Source organism: Camelus dromedarius, chromosome 21 (genome assembly GCF_036321535.1).
Source record: "Camelus dromedarius isolate mCamDro1 chromosome 21, mCamDro1.pat, whole genome shotgun sequence".
Classification (NCBI taxonomy): domain Eukaryota; kingdom Metazoa; phylum Chordata; class Mammalia; order Artiodactyla; family Camelidae; genus Camelus; species Camelus dromedarius.
In genome coordinates, this window is record NC_087456.1 from 35,004,713 (window position 1) to 35,027,660 (window position 22,948).

Sequence of the window (22,948 nt, forward strand, 5' to 3'; positions counted from 1 at the left end):
ATGTCTAAAGTATAGCAATGGCTCTAAAAAGGTTTAGTTCAAAGAAAGATCTTTGCCAAGTGCTGTGAACTTTTCCTCACTCCAGTCTCTTGCAAAAATTCCACATAAATTATTTTTTATCAAAAAGTTTATATTTAACAGTTTAAATATTTCTCTGGTCATCTGTTCTACTTCTTTCGCTATTCCGCCCCTGTTGACTAGTCAGGAACTATATGCATTTTATAGGAATCGGAGTAGGGATTCCTAAACAGCTGTCCTCATGGAGGACTTAACTGTCCAGTGAAAATATGGCACTTGCATTTTTTTCAGCATCTGGTTATCTGTTTTATTTTAGATAATTCTAGTTCATTGAACAGCCAGAGGATGGTAATGTCTGTCTTTCCACAAAACTGAAAGGTTTACTAATTTCTGAACTAGGGACTTAACAAAAATTCAAATCCTGTAGGCATATATGATGTCCAGTCCTTTGTGATGACCTTATTAGAGTAAACAGAGTGAGGGCGGAGAAGCTGAGACCACAAGGAGCAAGTATGAGAAGCGGGATGGCTTGAGGTGCTTTTCGCTTTCTCATTTCTTATCGTAGCAAATGAAGACCTTCTATTTTAAATGCATCCTTCACTTATTAAAATCTAATATGACCCGAGCAGTCCCATTCCTACATACCCACGCGAGGTGAAACTTAGGTGTGAGCCTGTGTGCAGGTGTTTGTAGTGGCCTTATTTGTAGTAGTCCTAACTGGAAGCAACGCAGATGTCCCTCAGCTGGAGGATGGCGCGTCAGTGAACGCGCTGCACGCGGCAACATGGGTGAGCCTCAGGTGCGCCCTGCTGCGTGAAGGAGGCCACGCTCAGAAGGGTGCAGCCTGTGCGGCTCCGTTTGTATCATCTCCTGGAGAGGGAACTAACGGGACAAAGGGCAGAGCGGGATTGCCAGGCATTGGGGGAGGATTTGACTATAATGGGACACGGGGCATGGTATGGGCTGATGGAACTGGTGGTAGTTACAAGGCTAAATTTGTCAAAATGTATAGAAATTGCACAGGAATAATGGCAATTTTTCTGTATATAAAATTTACCATAAGAAGTGCTAAATGAATTTTATAAAAGATAACATAGACTAGAAAAACAGAGAGAGCGCTAGTTTGTCCTTTTTCTTTTCCCAGACGTTCAATAGGAACCTTAAACGGCTTTAACTCCATTTACCCTTCTCCTTGTATATTGGTTTTCATGTGTTCAACTGTAGATTCATTTTTAATTTTACAATCAGTTTTATCTCTTATATATTTGAATGGCCCTGTTGCCTTTTTTATGATTCCTTCCTGCATCTTTAGCCTTCTGTCTGAGAGCATTTTTATTCTGTCTGTTCTCTCTGCTGATTTTTGTTCATGTGTCCTTATTTGCTAGAGTGTCTAGTTTTTTATTATGTGCAGAATTGCATGTAGAAATAATTTGAAGCCGAAGCTGTTCTCTTTCTTCAGAATGTATTTTTACTTGTTTTTGCTGGGAGCTTGGGATGTTAGCTATCAGAGCTGACCTCAGTCCAGTTTCAAGATTTCAAATGATTTAATGCTGAGATTTGTCAACCAGGGCTGAGGCTTTCAAGGTCTTAACGGAAATTGTGAGGGTGTTCACCACAACCCTTTGTGGAGCTGTGGACTGTAGTTTGTGTCTCTCGCCCCAAGCAGGTGACAGTACTTTATAGCCTTTCAGCATTGTGGCTGTGCCCTCGCAGCCAGTGCCACACTTCATGGAAAAAGAGGCCTGGATGTTAGAGCCACTTCTCCTAGGCTTCCCTCCTTCCTCAGATACTGGTCCTTTAAGTCTTTGCTATTTCCATATCTGTGTTGCATTAAAGCAGAGTGAAAAATATTTCTTTTGTGTTATTAATTGTCCTTGGAGGAGAGGATTGGTCTGAATTATTCTTTGCCATTATGGAAATAGAGGCTGCCCATACTATTTTTAATTCCCATACATGTATACAAATGTGCTTTTCTTAAAAACTGATGTGTTAAGACATTTTTATTCTATTATGCAACTTGCTGTTTTTGATTTAGTATATGATGAATTCATATTAGAATCATAGGTGACTATGTGTTTGTTGTATGTTTAACTCTGTGCTAGGCACTGTGGGAGTGCAATGATGTATAAAACAGATAATTTCCTACCCTTATTTGGCTGATACTTTGGCAAGATAGTTACCTTAAACAAACAACGACACAATTATCTAACCGACAGGGATAAGAAAGAGCAGTGTCCTTTGAGTACATATAACATGGAAGTTTGTCTCTGCGTCTTGCCTTTTCACTTCACATTATACTGGGTACATCTTTAAATATCATTAAAATTTTTAATAAACATTGGGTCAGTCTAGTTCCATTTTGTGTACTTACTGTAATTTATTTAGACATTTTTATATTGTTGGACCTTTATGTTGTTCCTAGTTTTCCTTTATGATAAATGGTTTTTAATATACATTCTTGTATGTAATCCAACATTCAGTCACTGATTTATTTCTATAGGATGGAGTTGTGGGATTAAGAGTCGTGAGTAAAAGTGTATGAATAATTATTAATGTTCATTGTCACATTGCTTTCTAGAAAGGTTATTATACATATCATAAGCATTGCATATAATTTAAAAGTATGTGTCATTTTGAAAGGCTATCAGTTATGTACTATTTCTTTGTTGCTTAGATTTGTGTTTCTTGATCAGTGATATTCAACATGTTTTGTATTTATTCCTGATGTCCATTTCTTTGTGTCTTTAAGACTGTTTATAAAATTAAGACAGAACCCTCTGCTTTATGAATGAAACTGCAGGACTAGTTTTAAACTAGAATTAGATCTTCTACTACTCCTTTTTCAGTGCTGCAGTTTTATTATTTTATACTTGGATTTCCACTTTTAACTTGTTCCTTTGCTGAGAATACTTTAAAAAAGTTATTGTAATGAGTAGCAGGAAATAGCTTGCTGTTAAAATAAATTGCTGTTATTTGTAAGTGAATTAGTATGTGTTTCTCAGTTTTAATTTCTAATATGGGAAATATTGATAGCCAGGACCCACTGAACAAAAGGGCTTTGGAGTTCTCAGATAAAGAGGTCCTGAGACCCCAAAATGGGAATTTTGGGCTGGACCAACTGAGTAGATGGAGATACATGTAATGAGATAAAAATGATTAGAGGAGAAGTTAGCTTTTTTTTTTTTTTAATTTTTTTGGAGGAATGGGAGATGGAGTCTTCTATTGAAGAATTCTAAAGACATCAGGTGGTCATTTGGATATTGGTGTTTGTGGCTCAGAGCTCAGAACAGGTGCCTCTAGTGGAGCGGTAAGTTTGAGAGGAATCATATATGGGTAGTGATCAAAGTCCTGGGACCGGATGGGATAATTTAAGAGAATGAAGGTTTTTTAAAAAAAGTGAAGAAACATGTCTTAGAGCACTCCAGCTTACACATTCAATAGAAAAAGTGGCTGCAGTGTGGGAGAAAGGCCAGGGGAACTTCTGGAAGGGGAGACAGTTGTGCTGAAAGCTGGTTGAGGTCAAGTAGAGGACCGGGGGGGTGGGGTGGGGGCGGATTGTCATCTCTTGTCTGGACTGTCGCAGTAGCTTCTTGACTGGTCTTGCTTGTGGCTGTGAGCACCTCTCCTCTGTCACACAGCAGGAAAGGTTGTATTTGAAAAATAGTGAACTTCTGTCTTAGCTGCTTGAAACCCAACATAAGCTCTTTGATACCAACTGGATAAGTAAATATCATAAAAGTTTTTTCATGAGCTGACACCTGCCTGTGTTGTTAGCCTAACCTTCTCACGTTAACTCCCCACATCCTCTCTCTCACCACATGCCAGCTTCAATTTTAAATTACTTACAAGATGTTGAGCTCCACTTTTGAGTATTTCAGTATGTTCCTTCCTTTTCCCAGATTCCCTCTCCTCCTTGCCTCTTCTGGACCTTGTGAGTGTGTCTTTCTTATTTAAAAGCCAATTCAGGCAGCTCCATCTTTGGGAAGCCTTTTTTGATTGAAGATTGGGTGCCGAGTTTATTTAATTTGATCATAACTTTACTCATGATTGACTTTAGGCTTACTAAACTGTAGCAGTAATTATTTGATGCTTTTATGACAGAGATACATGCATTCGTTCATTAAATAAATATTCACTCAGCACCCATTTTGTGCCAAGCATTGACCTAAGCACTGGGGGTGCAGCTGTGGATGACACAGGTAGGTCCCTGCAACATGGAGTTTATGATCTGGAAGACTGAATGCATAGTTAACATATTTATATATTAAAATGTTTTAATTTTATTTATGAGGCGATTAGTGGGAAAGTATTACATATAAATATCTTTGATCTTTAGAAATATGATAAATAATGGTATTAAATCAGTATACAAACATTCTGTAAAAGCATTAAGAATCCAGTGACACAAGGAATCATGTTAGATATTACGTAAAAACAAATTTCTTTTTGTTCATTGTGTCACTAAACTTATATGCAGCATGAGGGAGTCGCACAGACCTGTGTCTTCTGAGCAGGGGGTTTCTGACCTCTGTCTGGGACGCTGTAGGAGGGGCTTTCCTGTCAGGCGGGTCATTAGATTAAATCACTTCTAAGATTTCTTTGATTTGTATGTTTCCTTTTCTTTTTTTAAACTTTGGCTTCTTTTCATCATTGTTTTATTTGCTTAGATGTTATCTCGTATCAGCAGGCATGGTGGAACCTGCCTTGCTGTAACCCAGCACACAGCTTCTCATAGTCACTTCTTAGGGTTAGTCAGGCTGGGGGATATTAAAATCTGTTATACAAAGAAAGCATTTTGTGATTAAATGAGTTAAATATAAGTAAATTTTTTTTTAAAAACCTGCTGGGCTGCTTCAGTCCTTTAGTTTGCTGATGTTGACCATGACTTTCTGAGAGAGATTGATACAGCAAGTAGTACTCCACAGAGGTCTTTGACCAGGAAGCCCTTTTTTTTCATGGAGTGTCTTGTGAAAGCTACCTGAGGGGCACTAGAGGTGAAGTGTTGATGCTAATGATTTATATTTCACACTGAAAGGTATTCTAATTCATTACTGGGATTCTCTTTCTCCTTGCCTCTCCTCCCTCCCCAAATCCAACACTATATAAATAAATTGGAAATAAAAGCAAAAATTAAAAAATAAGACCTAATTAAATTTATAAGCTTTTGCATAGCAAAGGAAACTATAAACGAAACAAAAAGGCAACGTACGGAATGGGAGAAAAACATTTGCAAACGATGCAACTGTGAAGGACTTCATTTCCAGAATATACAAACAGCTCAATACAACTCAGTAATAAAAAAGCAAACACCCCAATGAAAAAATGCAAACATTTCTCCAGTGAAGACATACAGATGGCTAATTGCAGATGAAAAATGCTCACTATCACTAATTACCAGAAAAATGCAAATCAAAACTACAATGAGGTATCACCTCACACCAGTCAGAATGGCCATCATTAAAAAAGTCCATAAACGATAAATGCTGGAGATTGTCATACTAAGTGAAATAAGCCAGAAAGAGAAAGAAAAATACCATATGATATCACTTATATGTGGAATCTAAAAAAAAAAAAAAGAAATGAATTTATTTACAAAATAGAAACAGACTCACAGACATAGAAAACAAACTTATAGTTACTGGGGGGAAAAAAAGTGGGGAGGGGTAAATTGGGAGTTTGGGGTTAGCAGATACACACTACTATATATAAAATAAATAAACAACAAACTCCTACTGGGAATTATATTCAATACCTTATACTAACCCATAAAAAAATATGAAAAGGAATATATATATGTACAACAGAATCACTATGCTGTGCACCAGCAATTAACATTGTAAGTCGACTATACTTCAATTAAAAAAATGAATCCAACAATGTACAAATATGATTATGTATCATGACTAAGTGGGGTTCATCCCAGAAATGAATACTGGCTTAACATTCACCAAAGTGAATGTTCAAAATTCAACATTTTAACAAAGTAAAAAATATATGGTCAGCTCATATACAGAAGCAGCATTTGACAAAAATCTAACATCTTTATAAAATCTTTCAGCAAAGTAAGAATCTAACATCTTTATAAAATCTTTCAGCCTGATAAATTAGGGCATATGTGAAAAATGTGCATCTTACATTAAATGTAATAGTAAATGACTGAATACTTTTCTCCTGAGATAAGAACAAAAAGAGGATGTCTCTACTTCTGTTCATTGTGCTGGAGGTTCTAGCCATTGCAATAAGGCAAGAATCTATAAGAAATCTGCTTGACCTAATAAGTGAGTTTAGCATACTTGCAAGATAAAGGGCCAATATATAGAAATTAGTTGTGTTTCTGTACACTATAATAAAATGGAAATAAAAAGCACCCACTATTTATAATAGTATAAAAAATATAATGTACTTAGGAAATAACTTGGAAACAGATGTGAAAGATGAGTACTGAAACTGAAAACCATTATTGAAAGAAATTAAACCTGAAATAAATGAGATATCCTGTGTCCTGGATTTGAAAACCCAATATTATTAAAATGTCAGTTCTTCCCAAATTGATCTATAGAGTTGATGTAATCCTAATCAGGATCCCAGTAGGCTTTAAAAAAAAAGTAGAAACAGGATGGTTCTAAAATTTGTATTAAAATCAGATGTGATTAAATGTAAGTCCATAGCAAAGCTGCTCTATACACCAGTTAATTTAGTGTATGTCTGTGCAGTCGTTTGATGTATATGACAAGGATGATAGAGCAGTGCTGCAGTGGGGTGTGGGGTAAAGGGTCATCTTTTCATCATGTGATCTGAAGGCTACTAGATAGGCGTATATGGAAAAATATTGACTTCACCATAAAGACAAACATTTAATTCCAGGTCAATTGCAGATCTAAATATGAAAGGCAAAAACAGTAAAGCTTACATTAGAAGATAACATGAGAATTTAGGGTAAAGGAAATAATTCTTAAAGAGTACCCCAAATCATTAATCATAAAGAGAAAGATTGATTGATTAGGCCATTTATGAATCTCTGTTCATAAGTTAATTAAAAGATGTCATTGGGAAGATTTTTTAAAAAAAGACAAGTCACAGGATAGAAGAAAATATTTGCAATACACTTGACCCATGTCTAGAATGCTTTTACTGCTTTTTCAAGAGTATGATAAAGTGAAGATGTGTTTAGTTTCTCCATCTGTTGATCCTGTTTAAGTGGACCCTAACTTTTTAACCCACAAGATTTTAGTTATAAAATTACACTTAGGAAAAACCTAGAGATACTTGGCATTTGTTTCCTTTGTAGTTTGGTCTTTGAGCCTTGTGCAGTACTTGGCACATAACTGGCTTCAGCCTACTGTGTTTGCTGAATTAATGGATGGTGTTTTATAATTACAAACAAAGTGTGCAAAAAAGAGTAAACACTCATATGAGGACTGACCTTTTAAGTTTAAACCTAAAAAATCACAGGAAGCGTTGTAGTTGGACATAAAGAAAAGAAGTACTAACATTTTCAGAATATAAAGAAGTGCATTTTAGGAATGTGAAGCACTGGCTGTGATTACATGAAGCTGACCACGGCGATGATCATCTTGTACTAAGGAGGGTGAGGGGAAGCTTTTGTGCTCTGTAAGACATAACGGAGAAGGGAGAATTTCATCTCATGAAGCAGGATTTTCTAAGCGTAAAATGCTACTATTGAGAAGAATTAGTTGAGACAGTGAGTATTTGTATTAGCCAAAAAGAGCTTGGATTTAGCAGATGGCAGATAAAAGTATGGGATGTCTTACTGGGCACTTTTGAAAGATTAGGTGAAACTAATATTTGCAAATATCAGGTGTATGATGAGCAACTCAGATTGTTAATGATTGCATTATTTACATTTTAACTTTACATTTTTTGCAGAGTTCTGAAGTTCCTGTTGCATTAGACAATGGATGAGCAATCACAAGGAATGCAGGGGCCACCTGTACCTCAGTTCCAGCCACAGGTAATTGGTTCAGATGCTGCCGCCATGAGAGAGAGAGAGAGAGTGTGTGTGTGTGTGTGCACATGTGCGTGTGCAGAGAAACAAGAGATACAGTGAAGGAGGAAGTAGTGCATTCACAGTTCCTTTAGGAAATGAGGTAGCCGGAAGTGCTAATTATGCACTAACAAGTTTAAATCTGCGTTTATATTTTCAAATGCTGTTTTAGAAATATGGACAGACATGGAAAAAAGGGCAGCTGTAGCTGTAACTTGAAGTGGATGACCTGTAGACTTTGAGAGTTAGTATCAGGCTTAGGGAGGAAAACAGAAACGGGGGCAGTGCCTGCGTGTTCCGTGCCCGCCTCCGCTTTCGCCGGGACGCCGCTCCTGCGCTGCCCGTGACGCCTTCCGGTACTGCCCCTTTGCTCGCTCTCTCTGACTAGGAATGTGTTTCTCCTGTTCTGTAGTTGCTTGTTTTCTGCAACATAAAATGCAGTTAAAGGAATGTTTACACGCACTATTGAAATCGATTGTTTGGCCTCCAGTGCGCACCGTGGATGCTTGCCACGGAGTCCAGGACACGTGGCGTGTCCGAAATGCCGTCCCCGCCCCGTACGGGCAGCACCTCGGTCTCGTGGTTCATCATGCCCGCGGCTGTGCGGCCTCCGTGGTGTCTCAGAGTTGCTCTGCGAGCCTTGGCCCAGATTTGCTTGGTAGGGATTCTGGCAATGAAGAATTGATAGGTGTTCTTTCACATGAGCTCTGGAGGCAGAGAAGTTTGGGGCCTCGGGTCGAACAGCTGCCTTGTGGCAGTGCCCCTCAGAGCCTCCACTGTATTACTGTGCGCTGGGAGGTTCCGGGGGCCCTTTCAGGGTGTGGTGTTTTCCAAACTAATTTGACTACTGGACCCTATTTTAGAGCACATCTGTTGGCTTCTCTCGAGTCAGTGTCTGTGAAGCACAGTTTGGGAAATACTGCCTACAGAGTAAACTATCTTTTCTGCCTCTGTACTTCATTCGTTTTTCACCCTTCACCTCCCTCTCCAAAGTTTGAAATCCTGCCCATCTTTCAAGGGGCATCTAAAATGCCACCTCCGCTCTGAAGCTTTTTCCGATTTTGTGGACGTACTTATTTTTTCCTTGGAAACTTGATGATACATCCTTTGTATGTCTCTTCTGCGGTTTCTGAGGCCCTGGGGTCATTTCATATGGACATTGTCCTTATCTTTCCTGTTGGGTCAAACTCTCCGTAAGGATTCGGGCTGTGTCCTACCGCGGCTGCGCCGTGGTCCCGCAGCTCCGCACGTGGAGCAGGGGCTCAGCACGGGTGTGCGATTGAAACCAACCAGCGCTCCTTCACGTGAACGTGTTTAAATTAGCCCTTTACTTAATTGCACTTTCAATTGCTTTGTTATGCCTTTCTGAATTCTCTGTACTGTGTTTGGAAGAGACACCTTTTAGCTTAGAGTAAGGCCAGTATTTTAATTTCAAGATGATTTTTTTAAAATCTGCCATTTATATTTTGTGCTACGATCATAAATTTATCAAGATTATAGTAGGCAGCTTCTTTCTGTTAGATACTAACATTATCTTAGTGCTAGTTTTACAGACATGCATGGATACTCTTTGTTTCATATTCGTTGTCTCCAGTGAAGACAGTGAAAGAAGCAGCTCTCAGATTAGGGAGTTTGTGTTATGATTTTGAAATGTTTGGTTTTGAACAGCCCTAAATTTCAAAGGAAAAAAAGAATGAGCACTGTAATTTCTGCCTCCTACTGACTCACCGACCAGGGAAGGTCAGAGTGGCAGTAGAGGCGAAAATGAAAGTCCTGGTTCCCTGGGATCCACGGGCTACCACGCGGCATAAATGTCAAAATCACGCACGTGGTTCTGCGTCTCTTTCACGTGGTTGGATTCCTCTCTTCCTCCTGCTGCTGCTCCCACGTGGTACGCCCCCTCCCCCGTGGAAATCAGCAAGTGTCACCCCAGGTTCTCACTGCCTGTGGCAAGTGTGGGGGGGAGGGAGGGTCTTCTGTCTCTGCATCCAGACTGATGGTGTGAGGTTACCCGACAAGCGTTTACAGGCGTTATTGCCTATTAAGTCTCTGAAAAATGTTCCTGCTCTCAGTAGCATTATTTTAAAAGGCTGGCAAAGGACAGCCTCTGCTCGGGGTTGGCAACCTGCTTTTGTTTTGTTCCACACCACTGGCCTGAATAACGGGGTGATGCAGCAACATATGGTTAGCTGTGACTGCTTCCGCTTTTGAGATGCTAGTGCGTGTCTGGACAGAAACAGCAAACGGAGGAAGTGAGCTTTCTAGGTGTCAGAGACCAATTCCCTGTGTTATGACAAGTGATGTGTATTCTTGGCATATCTGTCTTTTCCTTGTTCTGAGATGAATACTCTGACCCCATAATGCATAATATGTGGTTTCATTTTTAGTAGTGTGAGTTCCTTTTTTTTTAAGCTTTAGAATGTGAGATTTATGTATCTGTTTTTTTGTATTATTGTCATTCTTTTGAACTTAGTTTTTTTTTTTTTTTCCTATCAGCTTCCTTTTCCTTCCCTTTTTCTTTCTTTGATTCCTTTCATTGAAGCCGGGAAGGTACTGAAAGGATTTATTTGACTGGATTTGTGTCCTATATATTCACATTGCTTGTGGACTCTAGTTTGTAGAACAGTGGATTTGGCTAAATTTTTTAAAATGCAAACTGTATAAAAGATGGTGACAGAGAAATAGTAAAATGTCTACATTTTAGTATAAGACAAATTTTAAACAGTGGATGTTTACAGCTAACATTTTGTGAGTTTTTAATTTCTGGTCATTGAGTGAAGAGAGCTATGATACATTCACTTTTTCTCACAAAGATAAATATAAAACGATTACAATCAGTGCGCAGCGTGAAGACTTTGTGGGAACGACTCGAGGGAGAATCAGTTTTAGTTGGAATAGTCGTCAGGACCTAGAGTATAATTATTATCTGTAGTTTGAAGATGCCCAGTGTGACACTGGCTCCCTGCGAAGGAGGGAAAGCAGCCCAGATCTACAGGCAGGAGAGTCGGTGCTCCTCCTTTTAACGGCTTGGAAGGGATGAGAGTCTCATCTGGGAGTCTTCCAACACGAGCCTCCCCTCGGGCTGGCCGGCATCCCGGCCTGCCGCGCCGAGCTCGCGCGCCTCTGGGAGCGAGCGGGGCGGACAGGGGGCCGGCTGGGTTGAGTGGGACAGGATTTGGACCTGAAGACTGGGGCACCTCCCCCTCTCCTTAGCCCGTCTTACAGAACTACTTTCTTTATGAAATAAGGGTCATTGTGTCGTTTGCTTCTTTTGCTAAGTTGAGTTTGCCAAGGTTTCGTCCTATGGCATTGAGCACAGCCTCCATTTTCAGAAGCCTCTGCAGAAGATGAGGTGACGTTCTCCGCCTAACAGCCTCGTCCAGCCGCTTTATTGCTGCAGGTCTGGGGGATGGAGTGGCAGCTACTCTGAGGGAAGAGACCTGCTGCAGTTTGAGCTGATGCCCTTGAACCTCCAGTAAGGCTCAGTGCTGCCAGCAGTCCTGTCCTTGGTCCCCGCGCTGCCCGCACCCCCAGCGGCGTCTCCTGTCCCCTCTCCTCAGAACCCCCACTCCCCCTCCTCTCTCTCAGCTGCTGCGCCCTTGCTTCCTGTTTCACCAACAGACTGAGGCAGTCAGACGAGGACTTCCCCGGGACCTGCAGAGCGTGGTCGGCCTCGTCTGCCCTGTCAGGTGCGCCAGCCCTGCCCGGGCCACCAGAGCCGTGTGCAGCCCCACGCCGGCTGGGCGCTTCGTGGTGCTGTGTGCTGCGAGGTCTCCCACCTAAACGGCGAACCAGAACAAACCCCAGCCAGAAAATGGCTTTCAGAGTCCTTCTTTTCTCCAGCTGTTCACCTCTCTCTCTGTTGCCTTTTGCTGCTGAGTCCTTAGCTGTGTAGGTCTGTGTCCTGTTCCCCCTTCGCTCTCTTAGGTGTGCTACGGGGGGCTTTCTCCCCTCCCTGCCGCCGCGGCTGCTCTCGCCCCGGTCCCCGGGGCCTCCTGTGCTCAGTCCCTGCGCCACCCTTAGACCTTGTCTTTCTTGGTTGTCAGCTACACCTGAGAGAGTCGGCCGCACTCTGTTCTTTGAAACCTGTTCATTGCTCCGCTTCTGAGAGCCTTGTTTCCTTCTCGTCTTAATGGTCCGTCCTTTGCCGACTCCCCTCCCCTCCTGGACTCTTCACCGCGGAGCTCTCTGCGGCTCAGAGCGTCTTGCCCTCTGTGCCCTGCTTGGAGATCCCTTCCAGGTTCATGATCCTGAGTATGGTCCACGTGCTGGTGGCCTCTCTACTTTAGACCGGATCTACCTCCTGATCCCAGACGCGAGCAACCAGTCACCTACTTGACATCAAATTTGCGTGTCTCAAACTGGGCACATGTGAAACTGAACTGTGAATATTCCCGCAAACCGTCTGTGTGCAGGCCTCTCTGTCACAGTTGGCGGCATGTCCCTCCTTTGACCTGCTCAGGCCGAAGCTCCTGGAGACGTCCCCAGCCCCCCCGTCTCTCGCATGTCCTGTCTCACTGCTGACGGGTCCTGCAGCGCCCCCTTCTGCATACACTTGGGTGCGAGTACTTCTTGCCTCCTCTGCTGCTGTCACTCTGCTCAGTTATTTTCATTCTCCATGTAACTTACTGCGGTCACTCCCCAGTTGGTCTCTGTTTCTATCCTGTCCTCCCTTCAGTCTACTGTCAGCACATAAGTCAGGGAAAAATTATATAACATTTAAATATAAAATATACAATTTCAGTCAAATCGTATCTGTTTAAAATCTTCTAATAGTTTCTCATCCTTCCTCATCGTGGCTCCCCCCACTCATCTTCTTCCAGTGTGCGTGCAGACGCCGCCTTCCTCGGCCATTCCATGAAAGCCGTCCCTTCACACACACCCAGTAAGCCATTTATCCCTTTTATTTTGCTCACTGTCTTTCCTCTTTCTCCAGAGTATAAACTTCATTCCCGGTCCCCAGAACAGGACCTGGAGCAGATGGTAGGCATTCAGTAAACACTTGCTGAAGACAAACGTGGTGTCAAGTCAACCCATTCTCTTTCTTCTCAAGCACCACTTTTTAAATGAATATTAAAATGTATCAATATCTGTAGAATTTTTAGGCACAAGTTCAAGCAGTGGTCCATACCTTGGTGCCCCCATCAGAGGGATGGTAGGAAGCCATTCTTGGCATCGCTTTGTCAGACTAGACGTGAGGAACGAGCCTGCATCGCAGCAAGGAAGAAAGCTCAGAGAAAGAGAGAGAACTTCCTCCAGGAAGAGCTTCCACAGCTCTCTGAGCCCAGGACTCACGTGTTGTCTGAGATGTCTGAGCTCTTAATGTACCGGTTTTTTTTTTTTTTTTTTGGTAAAGCCTGTGTACAAATGTAAATATATATAGTAAATGGTTTATTAGGAAAAACCACGTACAGCCTGCACTTCTTACTTTCTTTCCACCTCCTTGCTTTACCGGGAGCGAGCCTCCTCCCCCCGTGGTCGCTGTCCCCTGTCACCTGGCACGTGGGGCGGCTCACTCTCCGGTCCCCGCGCAGGGAGGGTCAGCGGCAGAGGCTCACCCTCCCCATCTGCAGAGACTCTTCCAGACCCAACCCCGCTCCTTCTTGGGTGGGGGGCTGGTGAGCCCCGCCGCGTGGAGGCTCCGTCTCGGCCTCCCGGTGGCCCCAGGCTCCCTGCCTCGCCGTCACCTGCGTCTCGCCTTCGTCCCGGGCGCAGTGCCGCTGCTGCTTGGTTCTTGCAGCGCGCCCGCCCCGTGCCGAGCGGTTTGAATGTCCATCACCCCCGACACCAGGCCGCCGCTCACACCTCGCACACGGGGAGGCCCGGGCTCGCCCGGCCCAGGTCACACGCGGCCCCGGGGTGGGGCTGTCGGCCAGCTCGCTTGCTTCCCGGAAGACGCTCCTCACACACTTCCTGGCCAGTCTCACCGCCTCAGTCCTCGTGACCCTTCGTGTTTCCGGGCACCTCCGGCTCCTCGTCTTCGAGGTGACGTGTGCCGTGTTCTGGCCCGGCCTGTCCTCCCTGGGTCGGGTAGCCCTGCCCGCCTGGTTGTCCGGACCGCAGGCAGGCGGGCCTCATGCTTTGCGTTTAGCCAGTTTTTCTGCCCCCTTGACTGGACTCCCTCACTAGCTAGTGAACCTGCTGATTTCTTCACATCCTGACGGTAACCGCTCCCCTTTAGATTACTGCCACCTCTTGCCTAGCTTGTTGCAGAAGCTTCGGATCTGGTCTCTTTACCTCTCGTGTTACTGTTTCTAGTTCATTCTTTACATTGTAGCAAGAGTCATGTTTCCAAAGTGTACCTTTTGTTGCGTTACTTTCTTTGACTTTTGGGATGGATTCTGCATTTTCACGCATGCCGGGGAGGGTCTTGCATCCCCTGGTCTCCTTTCTCCTCTGCAGCTGCACCTCGTGTCACTCCCTGCTTTGGACTCGGGTTCAGCCTTATCTTGCTTACATTGCACTCTCTTTGGGCTCCAGGATCTCGGGTGCCAGGAGCTGTTCGGGGAGATTCAGTCTCCAGCAGAAGGTAATAAGCATAAGGGCTCATTATAATGTACGTGAACTACATGAAGAGACCCCGAGGAAAGTTCTCTGAGAGGAAATGTGAAATTAAGAAGACAACAAAAAGATGACTCGTTTTTGGGTCATTTCATACACGGGTGTGCTTCTAGTAAATGAGAATACATTCCACCAGGAGTGCAGTGCTCACGTCTGTAGGTCGTGTTTTGTATCAGTGAATAGTAGGTAACGGGTGCTCCATAAATCCGTGATGAATGAATGGATTGATCTCTAAATGAAAGCAAAATAGTAATCAGTCTAACTGTACTACGTTAATATCATATAGATTTTAGTTACTTTAGAGTTATTTTAGGAAGTGACTGTGGGGCCATATAGTTTAAGAGATCTGTCAGATGAGAAGTGGTATCAGAATGTTTAGAGCCTGGCTGAGCTCTGGATTTAGATTGATTGTTCATATTTACATATTTAGGGATAAGTGTTTCTCAAATTTTAGAGGAAGTACCTTGAGGGATTTAGATGATTAAAAAAATGGGGCTACAGAAAGGGTTCTCTCATCTTCTCTCTTGGAAATTTCTTTTTGAATAGTCCATTGAGAGTGGTGTGGGCAAAGATGAGGTCAACATGAATCGAATAGTTTCCAGACTCCACCTGGAACTGCATTCAGAGCCTGACATATAGTTTTAAGAAATACAGTGATGAAAGTTGTTCTGTTTTTGAGGGTGAATTTGATATTTGGAGATAATTTAAAAATCCGTTGGAGCCAAATATGTACTTGGTGAAAAAAGTAGTCTTGGTAGTCATTCTTCCTTTGATCAAAATGAGCTGTCTTCTTAAATGAGGCCAGTGATTTTCATATGGTTCACAAGCTGATGACAGTTCCACAGGAGGGGTTCTGAATACATGTTCGGCGTTGGAAGCCTTCCTAGAGTAAGTGCATGTCTTCCTGTGGTGCGGGTTTGAAGAGCAGCGTTCAGTGTATAGATTCTAATGTGTTCGTTAGAATTCGATTGTATCATTTTACATTTAGGATACCTTTATATTTCGTCTCCCTTTATATCATTATTATGTGACTATTATATGACTTTCATATGGCCTTGGTTATGTTTGACAGATTTCTCACTATTCATAAAACAAATATTTCCCAAATTTAGAAATTTTGATACATTTCTTTTTCCAAGAGCACTTACATAAAATAAATTTAATGATGCATTCTTTTTGTTTTTCCCTTGACTGGACCTCATTTGGTGCAGGAGGACAAGAGGGTGGAGGAGGAGGAGGTTTTAGAAGAGTTACCATGAGGTGGGCATCCAGTGGAGGGTGAGGAGAGCACCAGGAATCAGTGTAACTCAACACTACCTTCCAGAACCAGTGGTGGAGGAGGTTGGACAGTGGATGACACTGGCCAGAGTGAGTGAGCAGAGCGAGAAGGGAAGGCGGAAGATGGTACCCTGTGGAACACCAGCATCCGTGGGGAGGAGGATGTGGAGGAGCTGGAGGAGGCGGGAGGGCTGGTTGGTGTGGTGGCTTAGAGCATGAGCTCTGAAGTCAGATTGCCTGGGATGAGTGTCTGGGACCCTCCAGCCCCGACTGTCTAGCTGTGTGAGGGAGGGCAGGTTATTTAACATCTATAAGCCTCACTTGTCTTATCAGTAAATTAGAGAAACAGTAGTTTTTACCTCCAGCAGATATGGAGCTTTCACTGTGGTGCTGGGCACAGAGATGGCACTCGTTGGATGATGATGGTAGGGCCAGTAGTTAGTGCTGGTTGGATGACGATGCTGCTGATGGTTAACCCTCATTAGAGGGTGGCGATGGTGATGGCGACAGTGACTGCGTTCTACACGATGGTCTAGGCGCACAGGTTCCTCTGCCCATGGCCTGCTTCTGCATCATATTACGTCCTTTATTTGGTTTTTATTACCGCTTTCTGCCCACACTGCTTCTTTAGCCTTGTTTATCTCAGTAACTGGTATCACTGTCCATCGAGGTGCACAAGCCCACATCTATGACTTACCCGCTCTGTCCCCACTCCTCAGACTCCACTCCTCAGCATCCTCTCTGCCTCTGCCTCACGGTCACATCCTGATTCCGTCTGCTGCCGCGTCTCAGTATAACTGTCAGGTCAGGCCCACAACCTTTCTGTCCAGGCTCCCTGCTCCCACTCCTGCGATCCTCCTCCTCCTGTGCCCCACTTCCTTGTGCACGCAGCGTCCTGAGTGAGTTCTCCCTGTGAGTGCGCGTGAGATCACGGCGCAGCGCTTCCCTGCCGGCAGCCGGGGTCCTTCCTCTTGCTGCGGCGCATGGCGTGGCCGCCCGCGCATCCCGCCTCCGCCCCACTCCCCGTGCGCCAGCCCGTCTTCCTTGAACACACGAGCTCATTTCTTCCCGAGGACATTTTCTCCAGGGGTTCTTTCTGCTCTTCCTTTTCCTTCTGGTTTTTCAATCTCAGCATAAAGGTCACCCCCTCAGCAGGGTCCTCCCAGAGTTATCCAGTCTAAAATAACCATCCACTCTTTTTCCACTGTATCGCTCCATTGTATTTCTCTGCATAGTACTTAAATATTAGATACTACTGTGTATTTGCTTACTGTCTTTTTATTGTTTTTGTATTTGTTTGCCCCCTCCTCCATTAATAATTGTGGAATAAATGAATAAATTGTGGAAACCTCTTCCCTCTATTTGTCTCCGTCCGTCTCTGTCTCCCTGAGCCTTTTGCCTGCCCTATTTAATTTTACGGGTATAGCTGATGGTGCTCCTGGCGAGTGGGAATGTCTTTGTCATTAATTAACTATCCTGCTCATGGTATGCTGGGAAAGGTAATCGGTATTTTTGGTTACGTAATTTGGATATAGTGATTATTATGCTGTGTGGTGTAACTAATGATGCTTAAATGATACAAACACCAGGGTCTTATAAATGTTTAATCAGGTAATTGGTTATATTTGGTCACTCATTTTTCTTATGCTACAGTGAATTGTCTCCTTTGTTTGATATAAAGCCAGTAATAATGATTAATGGCGTATTGTTCCAACTGACGTAAATCTCCGACCCTTAGTATCTTTAGGAATAGGTTACTGCTGAAGTAGTTCAAGAAATTTTAGGGAAGTCATTTCTCAAATGGAAAGAAGCATGACTAATTAGACTCTGCTGGCACATGTGGTTTTTTAAAAAAAATGTGTTTCTTTTTTTTTATTTTCAGTGAGGTTTGTAGAAAGTAATACATAACAGAGTTGTTAGATACTGTCAAAAAGATATTCTAGTTTGTGTAGTTTGGAGATGAGTAATCTCTTTTTAATGATCGTACATAGCATGAACTTTATTGCCAAATAAAATAGAAAAGCATTTTGAAGTTTTGTTACTTTTAAATTTTGGAGAAATTTAGGAATATTAATATAAAATAAGATTTTTAAAATCACATAGTTGGTAATATGAAAATCACCAGTAAGAGATAAAAGTGCAATAACAATATAAACCTTATTAATGGTGTTAAACACTGTAATTAGCAGTGGCTTGTGATCTAACAGTACCTCTAGGAGTTACCAGGACGTCGCTTTCTCTCTGGGGAGTCTGTGGAGGCCGTGCTGTGACGCTTCTAATCCCCCCAGAGAGAATTACCATCGTAACGTTGTCCTGAATTGTCTTACTGCTCATTAAATGTCCTTGCCATCACATTTAAAGTAAATTAAGGAAATTAATTTAGTCCTAGGAAATTGTTTAACAAGTTTGCACCTGTGAGGATATGAGCCCGTGGCACAGCAGAATGAATTTTATTGTAGAATGAAGAGTATTTCTGTGAAGGAAGCAGCTAACACAGACTGGCACGTAGAATCCTGATCAGGTAGCGGGATCTGGTGGTATGTGATTGAAGTGCAGATTGACAAGAGATTCATTAGTGAGAGTGCAGAGCGTTTCAGGTGTTGTGTAAAGCTTCCTTCACTCTCGGGTTTGTTTTTTTTTGTTTTTAGTTGTCACATATGATTTTGAATGTTTATTTTGTGTTTCTATACTTCAGGACTCTTCTATAGGATACCTTGTTAGTACACATATCTCAAGAGGCTAAACATGGTACTTTACCACAAAAATGTAATACAAATGCTGCCAATATCAGTTTTAATTATGTCCTTTATTAAAGGAGTTGTAAGTGTCTTATAGTTAGTAATTAAGAAATAACAACAAAAAGCCAGTAACAATAATAAAAAAAAAAACCTATGTAGGCTTATAGTTAATGTTATCTATGTTAATTAGTTCCATTTTGAGACTTATTCCATAAATGAATCTGTCTAAAATTTCTTGATGGGGTGTGTAGTCTTTATTTAGTAATTTTAGAAGATCTCTTGTGCTGAGTTAGTCGTGCCCTTTCTCAGTTTATTCTGTCACAAAGAGCTTGCAATGTCAAACTTGTAGGGTTTATGGGCTTTCAGACAATTACTCTCTTCCGTTTGCCTGTGACTTTAAACTTCATTTTAAGCATGTTCCAACCAGGTAGCTGAACTGCCACCAGACGTGATTTTATAAATGAGATGGCCCCCCACGGTAATTAAGGAGGCCTTTGGGCAAAGTAATTTTAGTTAGATGTAGTTGGTATGTGTCACCATGGAGCCGGGGACCCAGGGGTTAGGCTCTGCCCTTCCATGAACCAGGAAGGCGATCCACGTGGTAACTGGGGGACACTGGCTAGAAGACGGAGCCCAGGCCTGGGTGGCACCTACTCCCAGTGTGGAAGCTGCTGGCACAGGGGTCTAGCAGGATAGAGACAGACTCCAGTTGGGGCCCTGAGGAAGACAGACCCAAAAAGAACACTGAAGTAGAGACTAAAGAATTACAGTCCTAAAAACTCGAGGACCCCAGTGCCCTGTGAGGAGAGGGTGGGTGGAAGGATGCCGCCCCACCTGGGAGGGGAGCTGTAGGTGACAGTGAGCTCGTGCCACGCACCTGGCTGTCCGGTTGACACTCCGATGCCGGGCCTGGGTCTGCTCGCCCTACCTGAGAAAAGGAGGAAGCCAGATCTGGGTGGCTGCCTGGCTGAGAAAGGTTCTGAGATACTGAGCGCTGAGTCTGGGCGTGGAGCCCAGGCCTTGCACACTCAGTGGGGACCCTGTGTGTTTTCTGTGGGGCGTCTTGGGTGCGCCTGGCGCCCGGCGCTCAGTGTCCGCATCGCATCGCCCTGGGTCAGTGGGGGTTACTCAGTGTCCTTTAATGCTGGGAGTTCATGGGGAGTCCGTTCCCTCTGCTGGGAAGCTGTGAGAGGCAGTTGTGGGTCTTCTCACTGGCACTGAGTTCTTCCAGGGACATTCACTTAGTAAATATCTATTGTCTGTTTCATGTCAGGCCACCTTCCTGGCATCTGGATACAAGGATAAAACTTGGTTTTTGGCTTTGAGAAACTGTGAGTGGAGGGAGAAATACATTGTGTAAACAAATGATTAGAATCCATTTCGGTGCGGAACCCAGCGTGGTGCCTGCACTGAGGGCTTGTTGGCAGAGCTGACTGCTGTCGTGCGGGAGCGGAGGCTGGAGCAGAGGCTGGAGCCCGGGTGGGCGGAGGGTGGTCCCCAGACAGGCTGGCGGCTGAGCCTCTGAGTTTTTAGGGTGAGAAGCACAGTTCTTCAGAAGACGTGGGACAAGCCGATGCCTTGCGCTGAGCGGCCAGAGCTCACGTGCACTTGGGGACAAATGGTGTGGCTGGTGCGGAGGCCCAGGGTGGATACGCAGGTAACACAAGGGCCCTCTGTCGGAGGTGGAACAGAGTAGGTTCTTTCTTTCGTAAAAGTTGAAAATCCTTTAAATGACTCACATCAAATCCAAAAGCCATTTTGTACGGCTCAGAAAATACCCTGATCATTAAGGGACTGCGGGGCTGAGACCCAGTTTATCCGCCAAAATGAGAACAGGGGAAGGCAATTTAAGGGATTTTATTTGGTTTTTATTTTCTGCTCATTTGAATCTCATTACTTTGCTGAGTTATTTTATTCCCAGTATAACTCTAATATTAAATTAAAAATATGGGGAATTGGACATTATCCAAAAAAAGAGAATATAGCTCTTTCCTCAGAATAGTCCTCTACTTGAGTGGGCACTCATTTGATGATATCACCTTTTTATTTTAAGCACCTAATACTGGCGACTTAGGATGGGACATAACTCATCAGAATGAAGTACGGCATCGGATGCAATATCCCAGACTCATTACCGCAGTGTGTGTGTTGCCTGTCCCATGAGCTCCTAAAGGAGACCTCATCCTGCACAGGCTTGTTTTTATATAAACTGCAGTATGGCACAGGGACCGGGGTGGCTGGGATGTGCAGCTATGCTCCTTCTCATGTCAACTCTGCACGTCTACACTGGCTGACAGGACATGGGAGCAGATGAGACAAGCTGTCACTCACCCACACTGCCCTTTGAAGAAAGGCCATGGGGGGAAAAGGTGCCTCAAATGGGCTGTGAAGTTTACATACACTGCCCACTGTTAAACAGATTACGTCTAATGAAGTGTCTAATGCTCAGGCCATATCAGCCTAATCCTCGGTGGCAGTTCATCCCTCAACTGCCAAAAAACACCGCCCTCTGGCCCTCTCTCGCCACTCTGGCCGCCAAGCACAGGGAGGTGCCCAGCCTTAATAAACCAAGACAGTGTGTGATCTGACATGCAAATATAGGTCATTGCATATGTAAATGTGTGATTACAAACCTGCATGCCAAAACACATTAGTGAGATTCTGCTCTCAGCATGCGGTTGTCACACTGCCTTAGCAGTTCACGCTAATATTTGTCAGTTATTGTGCAGGCAGAAGATGGAATTCCCAGTCAGATCTAAAGGGTGTGGACTGTGTGATAGCAGCCCTAATGATGAAGCTGTATTTCACTGTTGAGAATGACGAGTGTTCATCGGGAGAAAGATGGTCTGTGCATTTTGGGGAGAGGAAGGAAATCTATTTCTTAAATGCTGCAGACTACCCCAGTGTGTCAATTCAAAAAAAAAATTTTTTTTCAAGATTTCTTAGAAAAGCATGGACAATTGAAAAATGTCTCTCCTCTTTAAATGAAACTTTCATATGAAGTTAAGAAAACTAAAAAAGTTGCTAATATCAGTTGATCTGAGAAGCAGACTTGTTGTAAGTTTCCTTTGTTAAATGGGTGCTGTTTGGTCACAGTGACACAGTTATAAATGGATCTCAGCAACTACGAAAAGAAACCATATAACCGAGCAGCAAGGTAGATTGTTTTGTTTCCCTTTATTTTGTAATTTTATTTTTCTTTTATTTTTTTGTTTTCAACATACGTCTCTATTCCCAGCTTTGTTTTGTTTTTTCATGAAAAGACCTGAAATTGAAAATATCTGCAGAGCATCTTGGTTTCCTGTTGTAGGTGACCGTTCAGTAACCGTGACAGTCAGCAAAGGGCGTACTTGGGACCAGATAGACATAGATTTGGTTTGATGACATCTACATTATAGGATTGTCATGAAAATTGAAGTGGGTGGCATGTAAAGCCTTAATACGTAGGACCTGCTAAGTTGTAGATGCCAAAATGGAACTTCCATTACTGTGGTAGTTGTTACTTTTATTTTATTATAATGATTATTTATGGTTTTATATCTGTAAAATGAATTTGTGAAATCTGCTGTATTCTGGTTGCTTTGTATGTCTTAAAGGAAGAATGGTATTTTTCTTGACAGTATTTTGGGCTTTCAGAAGAAAGAAAAATATGATAACAGAAATTATTACTTTTTTTCTCTTTTTGAGAAACACTGCATTTGAATGACAGTGAAACTTTAGTAGAATTTTGTAACATTTTTGCTAGCTTGACAGAGGTAGTGAAATTAACAAGATAACATATATGGGGGGGTAATGTACTGCCCATATGTCAGAATAGCCCATGGCCCTCTGCGTAAGTCATGGGGTTGTCAGCCTTAACCACAGTTTGTCTGGGGGGCTGCGCGTTCACATTGACTTTAGTGTATTTAGGAACCAGCATGCTCTTCGGCTGCATTAATAGGTATTTAATGTTCATTCTTACTAGAGGGTGCACAGTCAGGGCCCACAAGAGTGTTTTGTTTACTCCAAGTTGGCTCAGAGAGCAAAGGAAGTCCAGAAGGATGAGAGCAGCGGGCTAAAAGGCCTACAGGAGTGTACTTGCCAGCAATCCAGGGATCCTGAAAAGGCCCATGCATGCTTAGCCAAAAAAGAGATGCTGTAAGTGCATATGATAGCTAACTAGACTATTCTGTTATATTTTTTATAGGTATGGATATTGAGTGTCAGTGGAAGCTTAAAAGCCAGCGTTCCCTGGGTGTAGGTAGTAACCCCAGTAGTAGACAGGGTCCGACTGCAGTGGGTGTTGAGTTAATGTTTATCCTGCGACTGGTTGAATGAATGAATGAGTCCATAAACAATGGGTGAAATG

At 43.1% G+C, this 22,948-nt stretch overlaps 1 protein-coding gene across 8 annotated transcripts in view; it reads left to right on the forward strand.

Annotated features, from left to right (window-relative positions):
- The window catches only part of NEK7 (NIMA related kinase 7), a 134,325-nt gene that overhangs the window by 41,029 nt on the left and 70,348 nt on the right, over window positions 1-22,948 (forward strand). For 7 of the 8 annotated variants that reach the window (XM_064477298.1, XM_064477295.1, XM_064477294.1 and 4 more), the window contains one exon: window positions 7,906-7,990. In XM_064477298.1, the coding sequence (XP_064333368.1) occupies window positions 7,934-7,990 (57 nt within the window). In that variant the 5' untranslated portion in view covers window positions 7,906-7,933. Of the gene's footprint in view, window positions 1-3,273; window positions 3,326-7,905; window positions 7,991-22,948 lie in introns of those variants that run through there. The other variant, XM_064477296.1, reaches the window with a different exon arrangement.